The following is a 25,008-nucleotide window of genomic DNA, read 5'->3' on the forward strand; positions in this document are numbered from 1 at the left end:
GGGCTTAAATTTAATCAATCTGATCTAAACAAAAGGCCAAGGCCACTGTTAGGTCAGTTCCGTGTTCTGCCCTCATTGGACAAAGTGTGCCTCACATGGGCGTCAGTAAAATCCCGTTCTCCTGCCTCAGGTATCTAAACTCAGGTTTCCCACTGACAGTCACCATGGCATGACTCTGGCTCCACAGCTGGGGTTCAGTCAGCATTGCCTCAGGCTGCTGTCCGTGCTGAGGTCAAAGGGCAGCGAGCAGTGCTTAGAGGACAACAATTGGTGAAGCTGGTGAGTAACAGGACAGCTTCAGAAGAGTGCAAGAGCTGAGAGACGGGTCACACCCAATTTAGGGCACAGCCGCCCTCGCACAGGCCGGTTTCCCTGGTAGGCCAGTGAATGCTCTTCTTGTCCAACAGTCAGAAAGGGCACACAGAGGGGGTTATTAAATTATATCCTGACAGGTTTATTATTATCTCACAAAACAAAGTGCTCGTTCCCTAGAAGCTCCAGGTCTCCCAGCACTGCCAGTCCAGAATGGTGCTTCTCTGGGGCTCTAGAAGGCTCTGTGCTCTCTCTTAACAGCCCTCCGACGAGGGCTTTAGACAAAGCACTTACTCGTTTCCATATTTAGTCTTGTAGGACATTGCTAGCTATTCTTCCATAACGCTGTGGGCCATTATGTCTTAGGACACACACCACATCGATACCAAAAACATTTTACTGCAAACTAGCTACCGTTCCAACAGGGGTGGGTCAGCCACAGGGGTCACAGGCTTGAAATTCAAGAATGAAACCATTAGCAGGATGAATTCAGAAGTCGCTGGCGAGAGTTCTTCTCCCCATTGTTTGCTGCCGTCTCGCTGCTCAGGTCCAAATCTGTCAAAATTAAAACCATTATTTCTAAGGGAGGAACAGCAGGAACCATGGTATTAACCCACCGTGAGGGAGGGGACTTCTCAGACACATCCTTTACCACGGCTGCGTCTGAGTCTGAAGTCCCGAAGTCAGGTCAAGAAGTCAGTAACCCCCTGTTCTAAGTAAGAGAGTCAGAGGGTGACTTTGGGAGTAACCAGCCACTCTCTTGGCTATACATGAGGCCTGCTCCACAGAAGAAAAGTCCCACCTGTACGGTAAACATGGCCCAAAGCCCACAGCTCAAGAGGTCCTAGGTTCTAGGAGAACCTGCTCCTGTTGCTTTGCTAAGTGGACATGTGGTCGAATTCCCTTCTAAATGTGTTTGTCCTCAGAGATCCGTGCTGCCCTCAGTCAGAGAACCCCCTTCTGCAGTGGGCGGCGGTTAACGCAGAGACTCGGGACTGGTTCAAGTGCCCAGAGCAAGTGAAGTAGCTGCCTTAAATGGGACCTCTATTCCAACCCCCATCCCCTACGTCAAGGCTCAGGGAACGTCCGGGAAGAGGAAATGATGTCGGAGCAACGGGGAGGGGAGAAGGCTGGCTTCTGAACACAGCATGGCCTGATGCTCACGGACTCACAAGACAGAGCCAACACGATCAGCCAGCATCCCCACAGGTGGCACCAGCAGAACCCCGTGGGTCACAGAACATACAGGCTGTATGAAGGTGGGCATGGGAAATATGGGGGGTACAGAGAGGTGGAGTGCACACACACGGGGGAAGCCGGATATGATCAGGATACACTGTAGACACATATGGAATTGTCAAAGGACAAATAACAGAGAAGGACAAAGAGACGAGACATACGGACAGGAGGACAAGACAAAGACCGGGGGTGCTAGAAACAAGCGGAGTGTGAGACCGTACACAAACATAGAGCAACTAGAACAGGCTGAGAGGAAGACCGGGAGAGGAGGACAGAGTCGTCCTCCTTTAGGAACGGCTAACACCAATTTGTTCCTGTATCCTTGCAGTCTTGAGCTCCCCCCAGGACAACCCTGGGGCAAGGCAGGGCAAAGACTACCCAGACTCCTGAAAAGGTCTGCCTGCCCAGAGAGCCAACCCTACCTTTGAACTCCATTCTCTGGCTGCCCTGGTCCTCTCCCTTGGTCTGTAGGGACATGGGGACTTTTCCATCAATGACGTCCATCTTAATCATGCCTAGGTTTGTCAGAAGTAACATGGGGTCGATGCCCTGCCCGTTGCTCTTAATGTTCTCCAGCACCTTAAGACACTTGTACGATTTGAGCTCACTTATGTTCTCTTCCAGAAAAAGGTTGTAGAGGCTCAAGTCGTTGTAGCCTTCAGACTTGAAATGTAGAACATCGAAGGTGGGCAGGATCTCGTATACCTTGAGGACGTCCGTCTTCTGCCGGAACGGGACGAAGAGCGTGTAGATGACCACGGGGACCAGCAGGGCGTACACTATGAGGTTAATGAGGCTGAGCAGCTGGAAAATGCCGACCGCGATGAGCTTGCACTGGAAGCTATCGGGGATGGTGCTGTCATTCCTCAGGACGCCGGATTTGATGCTACACAGAAACTCGTCGGAGAGCGAGGAGAGGCTGAAGTAGTAGCTCAAGTAGATGCAAGCCAGCAGTACCACCACAAAGGTCACCAGCCGGCAGCTAATGTATTTCATGATTAGGTGACTGGAGTTCTTCTTCGTCTTCAAGTACTGCTCCACAATCGGGTACTTGAAGTGGCTTTCGGATATCTCCCACAGACTAGAAAACAAAGCAAATAAAGATCACTCAGACCCTCGCCAGTCTCACCAAATGCGAGACGCACGGACACACTCAGCACTGTCACAATGAAAACTTCAAACATTAACTACAACTTCATCCGCGTGCTAGGGAAGGGAGCAGCCATTGATGCTCGCCCTGAATCCCAGCACTGGGGAGGTGGAAGCAGGAGCATCTCTCGGTCTGAGGCCAGCCTGGTCTACAGAGGACAGCCAGAGCTACTCGGAGAAACCCTGCCTCAAAAAACCAAGGCAAACAAACAAACGAAACCTTTTTTTCCTTTAAATATTTTAAACATTTAATGTTTTATACCAGCGCTTTGCCTGCAAGTGTGCAATGCCCTCCGGGGACGGAAGAGGATGCCAGACGCCCTGAAACCAACACTCCGGCCTCTGCAAGAGTGGCAAGGCCCTTGTCTGCTAAGCCATCTCTCCAGGTCCCCTTTTAAGATTTTAAACGGTCTGCTCGATTAAATGTGAGTTTAATACTTAATAATCTTTAGGGCCATGCCTGGTCCCCACTGCTCAATGTTGGTTAAGTAAATTTATCAGATCCCAAAGAGCAGCTAGTGGTCTATTATTGTTTTTAAACGACAATCTCCCACTAAGCATGGAGAATAGTAAAAAAATCTCCAACCCATGTGGAACACACGTTCCTACCAGGGAGGGTGGAGGACACTCAGCCGACCCAAAAGGCATAGTTCCGGCCCCTGGCTCTCTCACAAGAGACTACAGCACAGCGTTTATCTATTGCCTATAAATAAAAGGGTGAAAAAGAGGCAAATAGATGCATTTACTTAATAATCTTGCCCTCAGGGCTGGGGAGACGGCTCAGGGGTTAAGAGCACTGACTGCTCTTCCAGAGGTCCTGAGTTCAAATCCCAGCAACCACATGGTGGCTCACAACTATCCCTAATGGGATCTGATGCCCTCTTCTGGTACGTCTGAAGACAGCTACAGTGTACTTAACTATAATAAATAAATGAATCTTAAAAAAATAATAATCTTGCACTCAAACCCAGTGTCTGGAGTTGTGACAGCTAGTTTTAGGTCACCCTGACCCACGCTAGAGTGGTTTTACAAGCGGGGACCTCCATGGAGAGAAGGTTCCTACCAGGCTGGCCTATCGACAGATCTGTGTTGTGTTTTTGTGATGATTGATGTGGGAGGCCCAGGTCACTGTGGGCAGGGTCATCCCTGGACTGGCGATCCTAGGTGCCGTAAGGAAGCATGCTAAACCAAGAGCAAGCCAGTAAGTGGCACTTCCCCAGGGCCTGGGCATCGATTCCTGCCTCCGGGTTCCCGCCCTACTTGTCCTGCTCCTGCTGCTGTGATGAAGCCCTATGAGCAAAAGCAGCTCGAAGGGGAAAGATTTATTTTAGCTAACTAAAAAGAGAACTGCTTTTCAAGATTATAGTCCATTATCGAAAGAAAACGGGGCAAGCAGATGCTGGCTTATCATTGTTTTTAAACGACAATCTCCCACTAACGTGAAAAATAAAGTAAAAAAAAATCTTCAGCCCAAACAAGGCACATTTGATTCTAGCAGGGAAGGTAGGACACTGAGAGGACCCATAATGCCAAAATTAGTGTCTCCGGCTCTCACAGTTCTTCCCCTGATTTCTTTCAATAATGGATTGTAATGTCGGACAGTTAGCTAAAATAGAGCTTTCCCCTTCGAGATGCTTTTGGTCATGGAGTTTCATCACAGCAACAGAAATTCTAAGTCAGGAATACAGCAGGTAATTTTAGAAATAAGACAGCTGTTGCTACTGTTGTTACTACTAGCAATGACGGAACCTGAGGAAGAAGATGAGAAGGCAGGGCCTCCATCCAGTGGGAGAGGAGGCAGGGCCTCTACCCAGTGAGAAAGAAAGTAGGGCCTCCACCCTACCCCCTTCTCCACCCCACAATAAGCACCCTGGGCCAGCACAGCAGGAAAAGGGGCAGGGGACTGATCCTGGGGTGGCCACGGGCGGCCCTCTGGAGCCGTTACCTCTGCCCCACATTCTCAGTCACTCCTGGAGGTCCAGGTCCATCTCTCAGGTCCAAATCACGAGCACTCTTGGCAGCCTTGATGGCGCGGTTGTAGACTTTGTCAAGCTCCTCCATGATAAACTTCAGGTCGGAGCAGAGGTGTGGAGCCGCCGCAAAGCGCCAGAACAGAGCGGGCAGGTACAGGAGTATGGCAAACAGCAGCAGGATGTAGGGGAAGAACTGAAAAGCAAGGGTCAGCCATGTGAGCACCCCCTCTCAGAGCAGCAGAACAGTCCACCATCAGCTTCCCTGGAGGCTTCCTGCCTCTGTAGGAGCCGCACTTGCCCTCATTTCGGGGACAAATGAGCCTTCCCACGTCACTCATGGGCACCAGCTTGCTGGCTGCAGATATCTGACCCAGAGTTGACCCTTTCCCATTCAGTAGACATTAACTGGAAGGAAGTGGTGACTACATGGAGACAAATAGTATTTCCTTCTAATCACAGAAGAAGAAAAATAATACACTCTCCTGTCCTGCAGAATGGCTCCTCATCACAGCTCCAATTAAGGAACAGGTAGATGTCACAGTGGCCTTCGCTGGCTTCTTCCTTTCATTTGTTCTGGTTTAAAGCCCTAGTTTTTTGTTTTGCTTTATTCTTCTTGGAAACTGGGAAAATGCCAAAGAAACATTATGACAAATTCTGGCTTCGGTGGTCTAGTAATTAGCCTGTAAAGCAGTCGGAATAAGGACCTACAGGATGTGGCGGGAAGGAGGAGGGGGAGGAGGGGGGAGGAGGGAGGGGAGGAGGGGGGAGGGAGGGACCCTCCCCATGACCGTCACTCACGGTTGGACAGTGTCCTGTGCAGAGACGCCTCAGCACAGTAACAGAATCACAGGGAGGCACCGGGATTGGTGGACACACAGAGCAGGCCAGAGGGGACTTGGATGACAGACAGTGAAGGGTGATCTGGAACTAGTCCAACTAGAAGCTGGGGAAGATCGCAGCACTGAGCTCCACTAGAGCTCCACCTGGTGGCTTGGGCGGTGAGGTTTTGGAGCCTCTGACCCTCAGTTTCCCTCATGAAGTGGTCATGTGATGCAGGCATCTTAAAGACGAAACTGGGTTGCTCAGGAAAAGAAGCTAAACATGGCCACTGCCTGGCCTGTCAAAAGCACTGGAGATCACCAGGAAATCCCAACAACAGGGCCTCCTTTTAGTCCATCCATCTACCCATGAGCCTGTGAGGATCATTCTTGTCTGAACAGGGAGGGATGCTGGGAGTGGTTTCTCCTCCAAATCCTCACAAACACACACACACACACACACACACACACACACACACACCCACACACACACACACACACACACACACACACCACACACACACACACACACATGCTGGCACACACACACACACACATACCCACACACACACACACACCACCCACACACACACACACACACACACACACACACACACACCCCACACACACACACACACACACACACACCCCCACACACCACACACACACACACACACACACACCACACCCACACACACACACACACACATACACACACACACCACACACACACACACACACACACACACACACACACACACACACACACACCACACATACACACACACACACACACACACACACACACACACACACACACACACCACACACACACACACACACACACACACACACACACACACACACACCACACACACACACACCACACACACACCACACACACACACACACCACACACACACACACACACACACCACACACACACACACACACACACACACACACACACACACACACACACACACACACACACACACACACACACACAGCTACAACTCCTCTACATGCCCTACACAGCATTTCGTGACATTGTTCCAGTTTTACAGTTCACTGTAGTGACACCAGGCAGGGTCATTCTGACTGGACACGATATCCCGTCCTTGAACACACGTAGGAGTAGGCAGGACCTGTGCAGCCCTGAACTGTACCTTTGGTAGGAGACTGAGGCTGCAAAGGGCCTGTGGACATTCCTAGGAACCCTGCCTGCTTTCCACTGGGGACAGCTCACACTTCCACAGCATACAAGCAACTGACACATTGCCGTGAAGTATAAAAAAAAGCTTAGGCTCTGGTTTCGATCTCACTAGTTTTTCCACACCCGCTCTCCTTCCTGCTCGAAGACCCCGCCCCAGTGCCCATGACCCCTGCAGACATTGTGGCTTCATGGTTCCCTTGGCTTTGTCAGAACTCCTTGGGCTGTGCTTCGTTTTCACGGATATAATGTTTCCCTTGTTTTTGTCTTTAAATGCACGAAGCAAGACCTACAGGCTTACAAAGGAAATGGGTTGTGCTGACAGAGTTATCAAAATCTGCAAAAGCCAACTTGTATGTGCTGTTGTTATTAACCCTGAAACTGGGTCCAGTGGATGTTTTGATAGCTGCTACAGTTCTAAGGCAGCGATGAGGGAACCACACCCCTTTCAGATAGAATGGGACTTCTGTGGGTAACAAAGCCTTGCCCAATGTCAAACTCTAGCGGAAGTTAGCGGGAAATAGGAAATCATCTGTTCAGACATCCTGCAGCTCCCTCGAGCTGTCCTGAGAATCCCTGACGCAGAGAAACAGAGAAGGAAACCCAATGGCCTCAAATCCTGTAGCACCCTCCACTTGGCTGTACTTAGGGGTTCGCACAAGACAGGGTCTCTCAAAGATAGCCTGATTTGCAAAGAGCTGGCAAGCAATGGGGCACACTGCATGCTGGACATTGCTGGACTACACTAGGGTGGGTTAGTTTACAGCCGGCTCTATCCACCCCATCCTGGTCTGGTCTGGTCTGGTTACTGATTGTCTTTATAAAAATGAACTGAAGCCCATGCGGCCTCCAACCCTGAGACAGCCAAACACTTTCTTTGGAGACCACCGGTGGCAGAAATCAATCAATCAATCAATCAATCAATAATATCTCTCTCTCTCTTTCTCTCTCTCTCTCTCTCTCTCTCTCTCTCTCTCAAAAGATTTGTTTATTATGTATACAGCATTCTGCCTGTGTTTATGCATGTAGGCCAGAATAGGGCACCAGATCTCATTACAGATGGTTGTGAGCCACCATGTGGCTGCTGGGAATTGAACTCAGGAACCTCTGGAAGAGCAGCCAGTGCTCTTAACCTCTAAGTCATCTCTCTGGCCCCATGGCAGAAATATTTCTAACTTAGACTTCTGAAATATTTTTATGGGTCATAGTTGTTTTGAGGTTATTTGAATAACAGTGCTTACCTCGAATTTTCCCCCTAAAGTAACAAGCGCACAATCTGTCTAACACAACCATGGAGTGTGGCAGCTGGCCCAGTGGGCAGCAGAGCACAGTTCACTGTAATTAGAAAATGAGTGTTTAAAGGTGTTACATGGAGAGTGTTCACAGTTTTCCTAAATGTCCTTGTACTTGTTACCTCTGCAGGAATGTATAGCAAGGCCTTGTGTTTGCTGGTTTCCCCCAGACTTACATTCTCTGACCCCCATCAAAATACAGAAACCGTTCTGCACGCTTCAACAAGGCAGTCAACTCAAATCAACTGAAATACAAATCCAAAAAGCATCAAATTATAGCCTTCACAATCCTTTCGCCAAATTAAGAATAACCAAGGTGTCTGCATGAGAAGAAAGCTTTGCCTGTGCTGCCTGCTCTGTTAGGTCTTGGGTGCGCATCACTCAAGGTTCTGACTGCACTCCTTGGTGCAATGTCCCAGTTGGCCAGCAATGTGCTCTTCCCAAGACAGTGAGACCCTTCAAGGAAAGACAAGCAGCTTTTCCGTCTGCAACTTGTAGCCTTCTTACTTTAAGGTTGTAGTTACATGACCTGTGTATGAAAGGAGACTGGGGTGACCTTGAGGTGACCTTGAACAACCTCCCTCTATGATGCAACTCTTTCCTCATTTAAGACAAAGATCCAGGCAAGCAGCTAAACAACACTGTCCAAGACACGGGGATGTGGACTCAAACATGTTCCTGGGCATCTGCTCTGTGCCGGGCATGCACAGGATTACACACACAGACACACAGACACACATACAGACACACAGACACACACACAGAGACACAGACACACACACAGAGACACACACATAGACAAAGAGAGAGAGAGACAGAGACAGACAGACACACACACACAGAGACACACACACACACACACACACACACACACACACACAGAGACACACACACAGACACACACACAGACACACACACAGACACACACACAGACACACACACACACACACACACACAGACATACACACACAGAGACACACACACAGAGACACACACACAGACACATACACACAGACACACGCACACCAAGTTCCAGTACAGCACATTCCCAAAGACTACACAGCCTAACAATTAGAAACCAGAGCACATGGTGAACAGACACGCACAAAGACAAAACACACATACAGTAAATAAAGAAAGAAACTTGAGTCTGAGATTGCTTGAAATACGGTCTCAGCAAATACAGTTAGCTCTCATAAGGTCATATAAAGTGGAAACGGCCCGAAGACTGGTGGCAGCAAAGACCGACCACAGGACGGAGTCTGGTGAGATGAGGGCAGAGGTTGGACACCTCCGTCTGCCGTCCCCTCTCATCTGTCAGCGCGTCCCCTTGGAGTCAGTCTGTGGAACAAGGAAAGGATGAATCCACGCTGTGCAGTTCGTTCTGATCTGTGAGAGCTTTCATCAGCGGCTCTGGGGAACACCGAATGTGAACCCGCAACAGAACCATAAAGACCCCAACTCTTCCACACAGCAGGAAGCCACTGGTGGAGAACACTGTCGGAAACACCTTGACAAGGCAACAAAGCCATACAGAGGACACGGAGGCGGGTCTCAGGTGAGAGGCTGGCGTGAGGTGTCTCCAGGCAAGGAGACCCTGGTGGAGATATGCGGTAACCGGTGAGAGGAAAGGAAGGGTCTGCCTGTGGTTCAGGTCCTAAAAGCACACAGACAGCTGCAGCCCAGAGAACTACAGCAGGGATCACCCCCCAGGAGAATGGGACATGTTGGGGTCAGGCGAGAGTGAATACCGGAATGGACAGGAAGGCCAGAAGGTAGGAAGTGGGCAAAACAAAACCATCTTGTATTGGAAGACGAAGGGACAAGGGATGTCAGTTCTGCTGTGGGGGGGTCGGGTAAAAACCCACTTAGAGTCATTTTCCAAATATGGGGAAAGAATGGCGGTAATGACCCCGGAGCAGCAGACAGGAAAGATGACAAGGACAAGACAATCAGGCTGGCTTTGTGCCTGCTGGCATCTGACAGAAGGGTAGCAGAGTCCTGGAGAAGACAGAGGCAGATGTCTGCGTGGAAGAAGAGGAGGAGGGAGCCATCATGCATCATGCATCATGCCAGAGGCAGAGCGCTGGCTGGTCTAAGTGTTCCCCGTGGTACTCTATCTCCGTCTGAGAGCGCTCCAGGACTGTACACCAGACAGCTTTCCTGTGACGCGCCCAGGCGTTGGAAGCCACATTGTTACCACTGCAGCCACTCCCTTTGGCCATTGGACTGTGAGAACAGTGTGTAGATTAATGGGTCAACAGTTACTGGTGTAGATCTATGTTTGAAGAGAGGCTGGCTTTGGCTTGACCGTATGTGGCGTCACAGTTAGCCAACCTGACCTAGCTTTTCCCTTTTTGAGGAGTGGTGTGGCCCTCAAACCAGTAACTTCTCCATTATGCCCAAAGCTGCTAGGAGGCCCTGTGATGGCTTTGTCAACTTGACGCAACCTAGACTCTTCTAGGAAGAGTCTCAAAGAGGACCATGAACATTGATTCCACCTGAGGGCGTGGCTGTGGGAAGCCTAGCTCGTTGTGAGAAGCGACATTCCCTATGTGGGGTTGAGGTGTGGTCCTAAACTGCAGGAGAGCGGAGAAATCAAGCTGGGCACAGGCAAGCAATGACCTCGTGTGTATTCACCTCTCTGCCCTGGCCTGTGGATGTGATGTGGCCGGCTGCTTCCAGTTCTGCTGCCTTGACTTCCCTACAGTGACGGACTTACCTAGAGCTACAACCTGAAGCTGACACAAGCCACTTCTCCTGAAAGCTGGCTTTGTCAAGGGATTTTATCACGGCAACAGAAATGAAACTAAAGCGGACACGGCATTGTAGGTCCGAGTAGACGTCTCTACAGTAGCACACTGATGTGCAGGCACACGCTATCTGAGGAACAAGTCTAATCTGGTGGTGTCCACTCAGGGCTCCCAGTCAGGCAGCAGCGGCTTGCAGGATCCTGAGAAAACCACATTCTGGCAATAACCCCAGGGTTAAAAGTTCCACCCCAGCAAGTGCGGATGTGGTTCAGACCCGTGTTTGTACATGTTCCAGGTGATGCCAGAGGCTTCCGGTGAATCCTCCAGCCAAGTCTCTACGACTCTGCCCACGTTGTTAAATATTTTCTAGTCTTTCCTTTTTTCTTTAAAGTACTCAGTTTCAGAGAAACCTGACTAATCTTTGCTGACATGCTGAATGAGACTAGAGAAGAATTCAAGCAGTCTTAGAGCGCCCCCTGCTGGTCTGCTGGATGTACTCTCATATCCAGCAAAAAAGACCTGCTCTTGGTGCGACGGAGGGGGGTGGGCATCATGGGTGAGAGAAGGTAAGCAAGCCTAATCAAATGAGAGAATTAATTAACCACTGACAGGCGGGGTCCACAGTGTCAGTCATTTAAACATCACTCTGAAGGATGTCTCTGGGAGGATTTGAGTCTCCCAGTTTTAATTGGCATTGAATTAAGACATGCTTACATAAAATGCTATACCCCTACCTCGTCCCTTGAGAACCAAGTGTGGTGGACACACAAGCTGGGGGATGGGAGTTTAGTGGGCACGGAGCTCTGTTTGGGAGGTCAGAGCTCAGTGGGTAGATATGCAGAGACTGTAGGCTGAACAATTAGGGATTAAGTATGATCGATCAGTCACTGGATAGACTGGCCACAGTGACCCACTTAGAAAAAGTGACTTGGAAAGACTGTTCTGGGGAAAGGGGTTTTGCAATCTGTAAACTCTCCCATTTCTTCTATTTAAAGCTATACAAGACCATCCTACTGCACTGCTGTTTAACATGTAAATTTTACCACTATAAAGAGCCTTTACTTTTTTTAAGTTTTAGATTAAATATGTTTCTACCATTTATTTTTAAAAGGTAAAAAACTGGAAAGCATTCAGTGTGGGAATACAGCAGCTATGATTATTGATCTGTGGCCAACTCAAAAGCCACTGCTTAATCCCCATTCGGCATGGGCCACTTCCCTAGTTAGGAATATATATCTAATATATAACTATATTCATATATATATATGAATGACTTGCTTTATTTAATTATGTCTATGTGTGTGAGAGTGTGTGTACCGGGTATGTGTGGATGGTATAAAGGTCAAAAGATGGAGTCAGGTCCCCTCGGAGAGGAAGCACGGGCAGTTGTGGGCTGCCTGATGTGGGTGCTTCAACTGAGAGCCTCAGAGACTAAGGTCCTCTGGAGAACAGAACATGCTCTTAAACAGCGAGCCATCTTGATTCTAAGCCCCACTCATTTCCGGGACTGTCGCGATCACTGATAGGCCTCGGACAATGAGTCTTTTCTCTGACTGTTCTGTAGGCCAAGATGCTCCTCCCACCAAAGCTCCTGGGAGACAGCCTCTCCGAGGCCGCCTTCCCCACAAGTGTTTCCACACTGTCTCCCCTCGCTGTGTGTCTATGTCCAATTCTCCTCGTAAGAGGACACCAACCAACTCCAGGATTGGTCCTCATAACTCGCTGGCTGCATCTCTAACAGATCTGTTCAAATGAAGTCATCCTCTAAGGTACGCAGGGTTAAGATGGCAACAAGATCTTAGGTGACAAATTTCAATCCATGACACCACACCCATGTCCTTGGTCTTGGTCTGTGCCCTCAGCGTAACCCTGGAAGCAAGTGGCTCATGCTACGGTACTGAGAAGCCTTATGTATAGGACAACTTGTTCTTTATTCCTACAGGGCAGTGTTCTGTTTGCCTCTCCACCCCAGCCCTGCCTTCTGTGGGTCTCTTGTCCCACCAACTCTCCATCCAGTGCCCCTTAGATTCTGTCCTAATTAGCTTTGATCGTCAGCTTGATACAGCCTAGTCACCTGACTGGGGGAACCTGGGCTGGGGTGTGTTCATGAGGGGCGTTACTCATATAAGAGAGAGCAGCCTATTTCAGGCAATGCCATTCCCTGGGCAACTGGTGCCAGGTTGTGTAAGAAAGCCAGTTAGGTATGGCCTGAGTGTGAGCTAGAAGCAAGCCAGCAAGCAGTGGCCTTCATGGTTCCTGCCTTAAGTCCCTGCCCTCGCTGCTCTCACTGGTGGATAATGACCTGGACATGAACGAAATAAATCCTTTCCTCCCCATGTTGCCCTCCCCCAGTATTTTATCACAGGGACAGATCCCACCCCTTCTACAGCCTCGGTCTCACAGCTCCACACACACCCTGACAGGTGCTGAGGCACCGTGAACACCACTGTATCCTCTGTCTACTCCCTGCACCCTAGGAGCCCAGGAACAGCTCTGGCTAAGAGCTGAGCAGAGCCATTGACTTCTCCTCAGACTTCCTGTAGCCAGTGACAATCCTGGGTCACATGCTAGCCCTGATTCTCTCCTCAGCCCCCCATGTCCAATTAGCACAGGGGCCTGAGCTCCACCCACACTTGTGGGCTCATGCCAGGAACGTGGTTTTTCTCAGGATCCTGCAAGACCCTGGCCTGGCTTGGAGCCCTGAGTGGGCACCACCAGATTAGCCTGTTGTTCCTCAGATAGTGTGAGCCTGCACGTCGGTGCGACATTGGCGACGGCTATTCAGACCTGCAATTCTGTCTGTCTTAGTTTCGTTTCTGTTGCTGTGATAGAATACTCTGACAAAAAAGCAACTACAGGAGAAGTGGCTTAGGTCAACGCCACAGATACCTGCAATGGGCCAGGTATCACCAGCCATGCTACCCCAGGGGTTGGTCAGCTGCCACCACAACCCAGCTAAGCATGAACACAGTGCCTGTCTCCCTAGGGTAGCTTCAACGGTGACTGTGACTTTACTGACTGGCTGTCCACACAAGTTTGCTGACCCCTGGCATGGGCTCTCAATGTCCCCTTTCAAGATCTTACAGTGCCACCTTGTAATGCTGTGTGATACCAAGTCCGGCTTGCTGTTTGCACGTTCCCTTCTCAGAAGCACTGCTTCCTTCTTCTTCTGTCCTGATCAGAGCCTTCCCTGAGCCCGACTAGTGGTCTCCATCCCTCTTCTCTCCAACTCACTAGGCTCCCCCCTCATCCCCTCTTCCTTCCCAACCTAAGCTCTCCTTTTGTGCCTGGCTAAGGCTCTCCCTGCTCCCCTCCTGCGGACCAGAACCCACCTCTGTAACTGGCTAGGCTTCCCCTGCCTCTCTTCCCACCACTAACCAACCAACAGGAGTTGGTTCTAAGGACCAACTCTCAGAACCAAGCACACTCTGCTCAGGACCATGCAGTGGCTCCCACTGGTCCAACATTTTGCCATTTGCCTGTTTGGCAGTCACAGATCCTACTCTCCTGATATTCTCTATCTGATATTCGACACCCACAGGTTGAGAAGCGTTGCCCTAGGCAGTCCGGCTGTGCTTGTTCAGCATCTGTCTGTCTTCTCCAGCCTTTCATCCACCTCACTGTCCTGGACACCGCTGTCCCTCCTGTGCCCACCCAGCTGTGTACAGGGAAGGCACATTTTCTGAGAAGAAGCGAGCAGGGTTTTTGTTTTGTTCTACATTATCATTTCTTTTACACACTCACCCTTCACCCACAGCCACCTGGCTCTCCCCTTCTTCTCCACTGAAGCCCTACAGCAGGAGGACCACGGAATAGCAGATCCAGTAAGCTCTGCTCCACCCGGAAAACAGCAGAGGGACGTGAGAGCTCACGGCTCTGTCCTTGGGTTTCTGGGAAAACCACACTTAATCTTTTTTGTCTCACTTTCTAATTACTGTCTCGCATGTTCATTTAACCACCAGGGATACTGGGAATCCAAGATGCCCACTGTGGCCCACTGCTGCCAAGCACACGAGGGCCCTCGATCCACATCAGCTAAAAGGAACTCCGGGCCACTGTCTGCAGCTCAAAGCCTCCTTTTGATTCCTCCGGCTCCCTGAGACCTCCTCCATATATCTCCATTCCCATAGTTCCACGGGTCCATGGCTATTAGCTGATGGTCTAATGAAGACGACCTGTGCCTCTTTCTGTTGGTGACCTTTCTCTGGGTCTTCCTGCATTTGTGGTACACCCTGCATAAAGAGACAGAACACACCGTGGATGGCTCTGGATGGTGTCCCCTTCCTCTCGGGAGGACCCGGCTTCAGTTCTGGCTGGCACATAACTTAGGGACATCATCAGTGTCCAAGTGGTCTCATTCCACAGGTCTGAAATGACTCTAACCCCTGGGAGGGAGCCCCTTAATCCCAGCCAAGCCTGAGTGTTGACCAGGCAGGTTTTTTCACTTTCTGTCCCTAGTCCTATGAGCCTGGGAAGAGATGGGACACTCAGAACCACCATAGCAAATGAGCTGAGCACCAGAAAGAGCCCCAGCCTCTCCTCACAGCAGGCTGCCTAAGACGGCCACCCACACCACTCCCTTGACTTGCAACTGGGGAGTGCAGACCTGCCTTCTTATGTACAGCCTCAGAGTACTCTACCACCCTGTCTCTCAAGGTTCCCAGAGTGTTTCCTGTGAAAAACCCCTAGAAAAACATCTCCAGGGCTTTTCTGCTAAGTAGTCTCGTGGCAGCTCTCGTCCCAGCCAATCCTTACCTTCGGCAATCCCTGCCACAATCCGAGGCTCAACCAATGCCAACTGAGACTGGCTACAACCCGCCATCTCCACAGTGACATTTTAACATGGACTTAAACTAGAGCAGCAGGGACCCAGATTTACAAAGCTTCTTCTCTTCTGCACGTGCGATGAAGGTACACAAGGCGGACAAGGACCCACCCGCGCTCAGGCTGCAAACCAAAGGGAAAAGGCCCACCCAGGCATCATGTGGCGCCTCCATGCCAACTGTGCAGTGTGGGGGAGGGAAGACAGGGTCCGAGCCAGCATAAGTCAGAGCGTGAAGAAAGGGGTCTTGTAAGAGAAGAATGATGACTGGCTGTCCAGATACTAGAGGCACTGCAGAAGATACACGTCTGTGTTTTCTTTAGTCGACGAGAGCATCAGAAGATACACATGACCTACTCGGTAGTTTTTATGAAGGGCAAAAGAACCAGTGGGTGACGGACAGGCTAAAGCATAGTCCTGCCTTTGTATGTGCAGGGAAGACCCAAGGTGTCATCACTCACAGGGAAGACCCAGAGTGTGACATCATGGCTCACAGGACACCCAGAGTGTGACGTCATGCTCACGGGAAACCTAGAGTGTGACATCACTGCTCACAGGAGACTCAGAGTGTGACATCACTGCTCACAGGAGATCATAGAGGAGACATGAGATGTCACACCATCACTCACAGACGTCACATTGCCACTCCCAACAAGACTGAAGGTGTCCAGTGATCGCTTAAGAACGCTCCTCTGTGTATGCTTGTTAGCTCCGGCTGCAGTTTCTTCCTCTCCAGTGTCTGTATCTCCCACCCCCACCTGCACCTCTCCTAACCTGCACAGCCTGGCTGCTAATGCCTCTCTGTCCATTCAGTCCATCCACCTACCAGAAACCCATCCAAGAGCCCTGTGACCAGGACTCATAGCCGGGCTTCCTCAATGGCCAAAAGCAACCCAACTATGCTAGTCTTTCCTTGTTCTAAGTGACCCCGTGTGTCACGACAGGCTCTAGCCAACATTCCACAGGGGAATTAAGGACACAGGGTGACAAAGATGTACAAGGTGCCTCCCACTGAAGAGCGAAATCTCAAGACAGTTCTTATGGCTCCTCACAGAGTCGAAGCAATCAGTGCTGAGGCCCCGCCTTCCCAGGCCTCCCCCTCTCCCTCCCTCTCTTCTCTCTCTCTCTCTCTCTCTCTCTCTCTCCTCTCCCCTCTCTCTCTCTCCTCCCTCTCCTCCCCCTCTGTCTCTCTCTGTCCCCCTCCCTCCCCCCTCCTCCTCTCTCCTCTTCCCCTCTCTCCCCCCCCTCCCCTCTCCCCTCTCCTCTCCTCCCCCTCTCTCTCTCTCCCCTCCCTCCCCCCTCTTCCCTCCCTCTCCCCCTCTTTTCCTCTCCTCTTTCTTTTTTCTCTCTCCCTTCTCTCTCCTCTCTCTCTCTTTCTCTCTCTCCATCACCACGGCAGGCAGACAAGACAGTACCTCATTACCTTGTGCAGCCACAGCGGGAGGTTTCCAGACTCACTCTGCAGGGAGTTTTTCTGCTGTACGGCGGCCCAGCAGTACGAGTCCACGAAGGCGGCCTGGCGCCAGGAGAAGGAACTTGGGGAGAAGCAGCTTATCTGGGTACCTGGGAGGCAAGCAGATAGTTCCAAATGAAGGAAGCGCAGGCCTGCCTCCCCCAACATATCCCCACCGACCCTGACATGGTCGCGCCCCCCCCCACCCCGCACTGAGCTGTGACATCACATGCCCGCTGAATACAGACATTAAAATTTTTTTGACCAAATTCCATTGTTCTGGGTATATTTTGTCAACTTGACCCAGGCTGGAGTCAGGCAGGATGAGAGGTCAGTGGAGGAATTAATTCCATCTAATCTGTGAGCACGACTGTGGGACGTGTCCCTTAATGACACAGGCAGGTGTGCTTGGCTTCTGTGTAAAGCTAACTGAGCAGGCCGGAGGAGCAAGCCAGGAGGAGCATTCCTCCATGGCCCCTGCTCCAGTTCTTGCTCCGGGGTTCCTGCCTGGCTTCCTTGAGTGATGGACCACGGAGTGGAGGTGTGAATCAACCGAACCCTTCCCTTCAAGTTGCTTATGGTTGCAGTGTTTATCACAGTCATACGATGCAAACCGGGAGCGTTACGGACTGCAGTGCATATGAAGTTTTCTACTCTCACGAAAGCATAATGGCTAAATTTCAGAAAGCGAAGGCTAAATATTGTCCCGATATCATTATTACATAATGGTCAAATCAGTAAATCTTCCGGATGCATTAAGGCAGCAAGCATACCCATCCCATTAGTATGTGATTTGCAGCCATCTTTAATAAGTGGTAAAATTATATATCAAATAAATATAATTTATGAGTAAATACTTGGCTTATACGCTTATTTCATATACCTACGCCCATGAGTTCTCATAATGGCCACAAGTGGATGAAGTTTAAGAAGCTTGATCTAGGTCGTGGAGCACCAGGGCAGAGGAGGGGATGGATGACGGTGAGGAAGGCGCTGTGGAGGTAGGACACACCCCAGCACACACTGGAACTTAGCACTGTGGCACACTGGCTGACACTGGCTCTGATAGCAGCTTGGGCACTGCTGGGAGAATATTCAAGAAGTGAACTACCATAAAAAACAACAGGGAACAGGAAAAGGATGGACAGAAATGCTGTTTCGGAGGTCAATAAAGGAGGATCCCATGGGTGGGCTACAAGGACAACTCAAAGGAGGTGCACGCAGGTGCAGAGTGCAGAAGTCAACCTTGACTCCTCCTCCTTACCTTTCTTCATCCTCCACCCTCTTTTTTTTTTAATTTTTATTTTATATGCATTGGTGTTTCCTGTGTGAGGGTGTTGGATCCCCTGGAACTAAGGTACTGATAATTGTTAACTACCATGTGGATGCTGGGCTCGGGGAGGCGGGACACTGGAACTTGACCGTGACACCGAAGGCGGGTGTCAGGCCACAGGGCAGCCTCAGGACACCGCTCCAGGGGTGGGGAAGTGCAGTCTGAGCACAGGACAGTCAGACCTGGCTCGGAGGTCGCCCGGCCTGCAACGAAGCCCAGGGACTTTAGGTTCTCAGGCTCTTGGGCATCCAGGAGCCGCTGGAAGTCACAGAATTCTGAGAATGGAGTACAGCTCACAGGGCTGGATCTAGCCCAGGGCCGAGGGGGAAAGAGGGGGAGCCCCGGTTGGTCCCGCTGTGGTAGTCCTTGGCTTGATGGTGGCGGGCTGCAGGCTTGGTGGTGGCCGCCACTGGGAACACACAGAGGCCTTTGGGAGATTAGATGGCAGCTCTGTAGGCAAAGGCCTGTGGCTCCCCACGGCGGAGCCTGATGAAAAGAGATAGTCCCGTGGTTTCAAGGCATTTATCGTCATGGCAGAGGGCAGATGAGTAAAACCGTACCCTCCTTCTCAGAGTTGGCCTGAGATAAATACCTTTTGCAGGGGTGAGTGTCTGGGAGGGGAAATTCATTGGCTGAGCCTCCAGGTCTTTGGGTACCTCATTATAATGGAGCTCTCTCTTGAGCCTACCTGACCTGTGGTCACGTCCTCTACCAGTGGAGGGGCTGTGGGGCGTTGTCCTTATGTGACTGATGGCCACAAGTCTATGGAGGGCTGTGGGCTACTGACCAGCCTGGTTTCCTGGGAGTCAGGTGAAATGCCTACTGTCCCTTTCAGAGTCACCGGGGTTTCAAGCCTCTGCTCAACCGGGAACCAGGGTGCCTTTCACAGTCTGTGCTCTTAGCCCCGAGCCATCTCTCCAGCTCCCTCTCCACCTCATTTCTTGATAGAAAGTCCTTCATTAGAACCCGGCATGCAGAGATCCTGGGCTGGGTTAGCTGGCAGTGAGCCCCAGGGTCCTCTGGCCTCAGCATCCCGGACCAGCAAGTACCACACCCCACCTTGTACACGGAATCTGGAGATCAAAGTCAGACTCTCATTCTCCTGCAGCAGTTTACTCCCAAGAGCTTTCTCCCCAGCCCTAAGGGAAAAGGACTTGTTTTTTGTCCTGAGAATGAAAGGTCTGAAGGGACGCTGACCACAGATGACCGCTGGGCAAGGCAGTAACTTTCTGTTTCCTCTAAAGGACAAAAAGGCATAAACCAAGTTATTTCCTAAATGGTTTGGATCTAGGAGGCAAATGCCCAAGGCTAGGAGCCTCCCGAAAGGAGATGGGGCTGTGTTGAGAGGAGGACAGAGGACCCGGGTGGCACTCGGGGGTCTGTTGTAATGTATTCCTCTCTGTGCACCCACGTGCTGTGGGTGGGGGGCTCTGAGCGGTAGTCACTCAAGCCGTGTGGCCTTGGGGTCCGGCAGAGCTGTGCCCCTTGTCCTCAGCAAGTGTTTACTGGGGAGGGGGTGTGTCGCAGGCACAGGAACCAGCTGCTGTTCAGTCCCCTTGCCTTGCCCTGGTCCCTCCAGTCCCCCTGCAGATGAGGCACTCTCTCTTCCACATCCCACGCAGGGTGAGGGGGTGTTGAGTGCCTGGGCTCTGCTGCTGTATTTAAACCTCACTCTGCCACTCAGTTGGGTGACTCATTGCTGGTAAATCACTTAACCTTCCAAAGCCTGGGTCTCTAATGGGGATGACATTAATATCAACACTGCTGTTGTAGGGATGGGGAGGGAGGGAGGCAGCAAGCAGTTATTATAGTGCCCAGTTCTCACTGGTGGCTCTGTGAGTGCCTGGAAGCCAAGGGCTGACTTTTCCTGCATTGCTTTAAGGACTAAAGCACACTACCATGGTCTCTTCTACTCTATGGAGAGGGGGCAGAGACAGTGAGCTGGACCTCCCTAAGCCCAAGAAGGAATAGGCCTCCAAGGGTCACTTTTCCCTGGGGAACAGATAATCCACACACTCGTACAGAGAACAGGAAGTGGTCTGTGGTGTCAGGAAGGCAGACTTTGGAGGAGGTAATGGGGTGCATGCACGGTAAAGGCCCTGGGTACCCCTTCTTCAGCAGGAGGCTTGATATCCAGACATCAGGAAAGAACACAGCAAGGATTGGAGCGATCATCCTGACGTCATCAGCCACTGCAACGCATCTTAGGTTAGGGATGGTTCTTGCCATTAAGTGAGGGTGTTAAGTATGAGTTGGAATGTGTAAGACATTTCTAGGTGCCCCAGGCTCCTTCAACCCATTAAATTCAAGATCTTGCATTTTATAAAAACAGGGTGCATGGGTCTCCTCGCACTCTTCCTGCTGACACTGCCTGCCATTACCTACGTGGGATGAGTAGTCTTCAGGTAACTTGCTGATAAGCTATGTGCTTGGGCACATCTGGCCAAACACTCCTGCAAAGGGACAGTTCTGTCAGGAGACCATGGAAGCCTGCCTGGCTCAGAACACTCCTGGACGCCACCCTCAAAGCACTCATCTTTGTTATTTATGCACATTCTCCCCGAAGCAAAGTGCTTCAAGCTCTCTTTCAGGGTTTGGGGACCTTCCTTCTACAAAGGAAAACATCTCGACATTCTATAGCAAACATTCTTCATAGGAGAATAGAGAAAAGAGAGAACTGGAGATTGAGGACATGCGGCTGTCCTGTGGAAGCATCCCCAGGCTAGAGTGGAGACACAGCAGGCGACCGGCGCAAGCTGGACACCACCGGTTCCTTCCATTGCCACCTACCAAGACTCTGTCATATGGGGGAGAAACAGTCTGTCTCCTTTACCCTAGAGGGAATTAAAGCTCAAAGTGGTCCAGCCATGCTCCACCCCTCTCCACACATGCTCTGGACTCACCACAGCAAGCCACCTCTAGAGGAGCCCCCACTCCTGTTAGGGTCTGTTAGAACAGGATGGCCTCAGCGGTGGCTCCCCAAGCGGCCAGAAGTGGAGAGCTTTCTAGCAATGGTTGAGAACACTCCAGCAAATGAAACAGAGCAACACCCCTCACCCGCCGGACTTAGTGTCTTCTGCCTAGGAATGGGAAACCAACTCACAGAAGCCAAAAGCCATGCTAGACACAGGACTGAGAGGAAAAAAAGCCAGAATAAAGCTGTCAGACTGCTCAGCCGCAGCTGTGGGCTGAGGTGCCTGGGACCTCCATACTGGACAAAAGAACCCCACAAGACCCTCAGCTGAAGGAGGGCACTGGAGTCTCCAGTGTTCTGTCCACCACTATACACGAGGTGCACGTCACCATCTGACTTTCAAATTTTTCTTATATGTTTGGTTGTGAGCCCGGCCTTTAACGGCTGAGCCATCTCTCCGGCCCTTCAAAATGTTCCTACAGGCTCGTGTATCGAACACATAGTCTCCAGCTGGTGGTACCATTTTGGGAAGTTCTGGAAACTTGGGTGTGCGGGGGTCTTGTGAAAAAGTAGGTCACTGGGTTATGCCTTTGTAGGATGGAACCAGTTCCCTGTCCCTTCCAGTCTCATGCTGCTTCCTTCCCCCATGCTCCCACAGCCTGAGGCCCTAGACGAGCAGCTATGGACTGCACTTACGCTACTATGAGCCCAACTACACCGTTCTCCTTCAATTGTCCTGAGGAATTTGGGTCACTAATTCTTTTGTTTGGCAAATAATCACTACAGCACACACAAGTTCGGGTTTATGCCAAGAAGAACAAAAAACACTCTTTCTGGTTGGCTAAAATGTAGAGACAGCTGTGGGCTCCACACTGATGTAGCTGGCAAAATATGGTAAGACCTTGAAGAGAAAATACGTGCGAGTTCAGAGTGTGATCATCCTACTTGAGGAACAGCCCAATGGCCACTCCCACTGCCTAGATCCACGCCAGCTGCAGCAGAAAACAGAGCAATGTGGCCCAAGACACAGGCCCAGGGCAGGGGGACAACAGGGAGCCACGCATGGTTTTATGCCAGTTGGGGTTGTCTCAACCCTCCAGCTGAAGTCTCCTTCCAGCCAGTAGTTCTGGCTACTTCTGCTACTGTCCCCTCTTTCTTTAGCTTACACACAATACTGACACAGAACATGGCAGGAGAGCAAGGGCAAGAAGAGGAGGGAGGCTGGAGTGCGTCCATGCCTTCTGACTGACTCCCGCATCTCCTCCTGGTTCCCTGAGGGAGATACATTTGCTATGCTGCTGTGGGGATGTGGGGGAAGCAGGCATCCTGAGGAACTAATGAAAAGCCTCAAAACTGTGAATTTAAGAAAATAAAACCATCAACAGAGAAATCTAGTCAGCTAACAAGAACCTCAGAGAGCTTCGAAACATGCGTGGGATTCCAGGAAGTGTCGCACTGCAGACAATAGGGGGCAGCAGAGGGCCAGGGACAGACATGGTCCTTGCAGTTAGCTTTTGCTCCCATTCGCCAGCGAGCAAAGAGAGGCACTTTTGACAAGAGGCAGGAACTCAGACTCCACAGTTTTATCAAAGAAAGAGAAAAGAGAAAGGGCAGTTACTGGATAAAACTGATTCTGAGATTGAAGATTTGTTTGTTGAGGGGAAAGACATGCTGGGGCTACTGTTCCCAGGAGGTGCAAAGGGAAACAATGTAACCAATTATAATGCTGATTGCTACTTTCTGCAGTTTTAAAGTCAACAAGTGTTTTCATTTCACAAAACAAAATAATTATAATTCACCTACTGTAAATCTCTCTCTCTCTCTCTCTCTCTCTCACACACACACACACACACACACACACACACACACACCCCTATATAAGGGCCCAAGCCAACCATAAAACAACCTTCAAAGCACTACACTTGAAAGCGCCAGTTAACCTTTTAAGGCTGCTGGGGAAAAACTGAAAACCATTCTTGTAAACTCCCAAGTTCAATGAGAACTGTCACAAAGAGAACCATGAAGACAATACAGGAAGGAGATGGGTGACCAGCTCCTGTACCACCGAGTCTCAGGAGACAGGGCAGGCCAGAACATGCTGCAAGCGACTTAGTCTGTGTGCACAATGGGACTCCCGGCCACCAGAAAGCTCCAAGAACCCCACAGTAACTTTCCCTTCCAACTACTACCCAAATCCAGTTCAGCTTCAAACACAAGACATTCTGGAGTTAAATTCTGGAAGGCCCAATTTGCCCAAAACTGCCTTCCCTTTCTCTGTAGGAATACTTCAAAGTGTGCACATACTTCATACTGGTGAGAAAATATAAGCACTTTCTGCAGCCCAGACTTGGATGGAACTGAAGTGATTTTCATAGCAGGTAGGCCAGGCTAACTCACAAGGATGCCTCTGCACCAGCCCGGACTGTAATCACGCACCTCTGTGACCTGCTCTTTGCTAAAACAGGCACAGGAGCCTCTAAGACCCCCAGATCCTTCGCCACCGACTGAGCAAAGAGTTAAATAAACGCTCGGCAGATCTGGAGATGCTTCACTCGTTTCAATCCCCACGAACTGGACAAGGCTCAACCCGGACAGCTCTGTCTCTACAAGGAGAAAAGCAATATCCTGTCCATTCCTGAGGGAGGAACTCGGATGTGCGACCGGCAGCCAAGAAACAAAACAGTTGGGAAGTGTGGTGAGGGAACACATCTGGGAAGCGACAGTGAGGAACTGGGTGGTGTGTGAGGTTCCATTCCTGTGCCAGAAGTCACTTCCAAAGACTCCTGACAGCCGACCCAGGAACGGGACCCCAGTAAAAGAATGACACAACAGCGCTCAGCGGTGCCTCAAAGATTAGAGAAAGGACTGAGTTATTTAAATACTGCTGTCACCTAAGACAAACTACCTCAGACACACAGAAAATTAGTTACAAATTTGTACCTCAGGCACACGGGACTTTACAGTGAACAGGGTATGTTGTGGAAATTACCTCATCCTTTTTCAACTCAACCCTTCATTTTGAATTCTTTTTCAGACTTACAGAAAAGTTACAAGACCATGACAATGACCCCGACTCCGTACTCAGATTAAACTCTGCAGACTTCGGATCCCGCGTCCTCAATCTGCATCTGTGAGACTCTGCATCTGTGGCTGAGCCATTTGATAGCCACAGACCTCCACCTCTTCCTATCAGTGAGTGCTGTGTTTCTTCTAAGAACAGGGGCCTTTTCTTAACCCAAAGTACTCGCTAAGTTAAAGAATCGTAACAAGAACTTGATACAAGATGCTATCTGTACAAACTGAGTTTCCCTTACCAAAACAGACAAAACCACATCCCCATCTGTGTTATCTTTACTACCAACTGGCACAGTCTAGCGTCACCTAAGGCTCCACTGAGACTGCCCAGGTCAGCTGAGCCTGCAAACACGTTTGGGGGCCAGGTTGTCTCATTCAATGATGGAAGAGGGCCCAGGTCACTGTGGGCAGTTCCATTTCCGGCATGTGGTCCTGGGCCGTGTAAGGAAGCTAGCTAGCTATGTGCGGTCTGCAAGCAAACGGTGAGTACTGTTCCTCCTAGGTCCCCCTTCAAGGTGTGCTGCCTGCCCTGACTTCCCTCAGTGACAAGCATGCCTGTCAGTCATACCCCCAACACGTGCTAATGGGCTTCCATCCAAAGCAAGGAGAACCTTCATTTGTGCTTGCCTGGTTTCTCCATGTTTAGGACTTCTGCACCTTGG

The 25,008-nt window shown here is 50.5% G+C and overlaps 1 protein-coding gene across 1 annotated transcript in view; it reads right to left on the reverse strand.

The window, feature by feature from the left end:
• Nucleotides 1-428: 428 nt before the first annotated feature.
• The window catches only part of Panx1 (pannexin 1), a 37,496-nt gene continuing 12,916 nt past the window's right edge, over nt 429-25,008 (reverse strand). Inside the window, exons 2-5 of the mRNA XM_032909661.1 lie at nt 16,995-17,134; nt 4,646-4,866; nt 1,974-2,632; nt 429-867 (exon numbers count right to left, since the gene is read on the reverse strand). Of these exons, the coding sequence (XP_032765552.1) occupies nt 788-867; nt 1,974-2,632; nt 4,646-4,866; nt 16,995-17,134 (1,100 nt within the window). The 3' untranslated portion in view covers nt 429-787. The remainder of the gene's footprint in view (nt 868-1,973; nt 2,633-4,645; nt 4,867-16,994; nt 17,135-25,008) is intronic.

Source organism: Rattus rattus, chromosome 8 (assembly GCF_011064425.1).
Source record: "Rattus rattus isolate New Zealand chromosome 8, Rrattus_CSIRO_v1, whole genome shotgun sequence".
Taxonomy (NCBI): domain Eukaryota; kingdom Metazoa; phylum Chordata; class Mammalia; order Rodentia; family Muridae; genus Rattus; species Rattus rattus.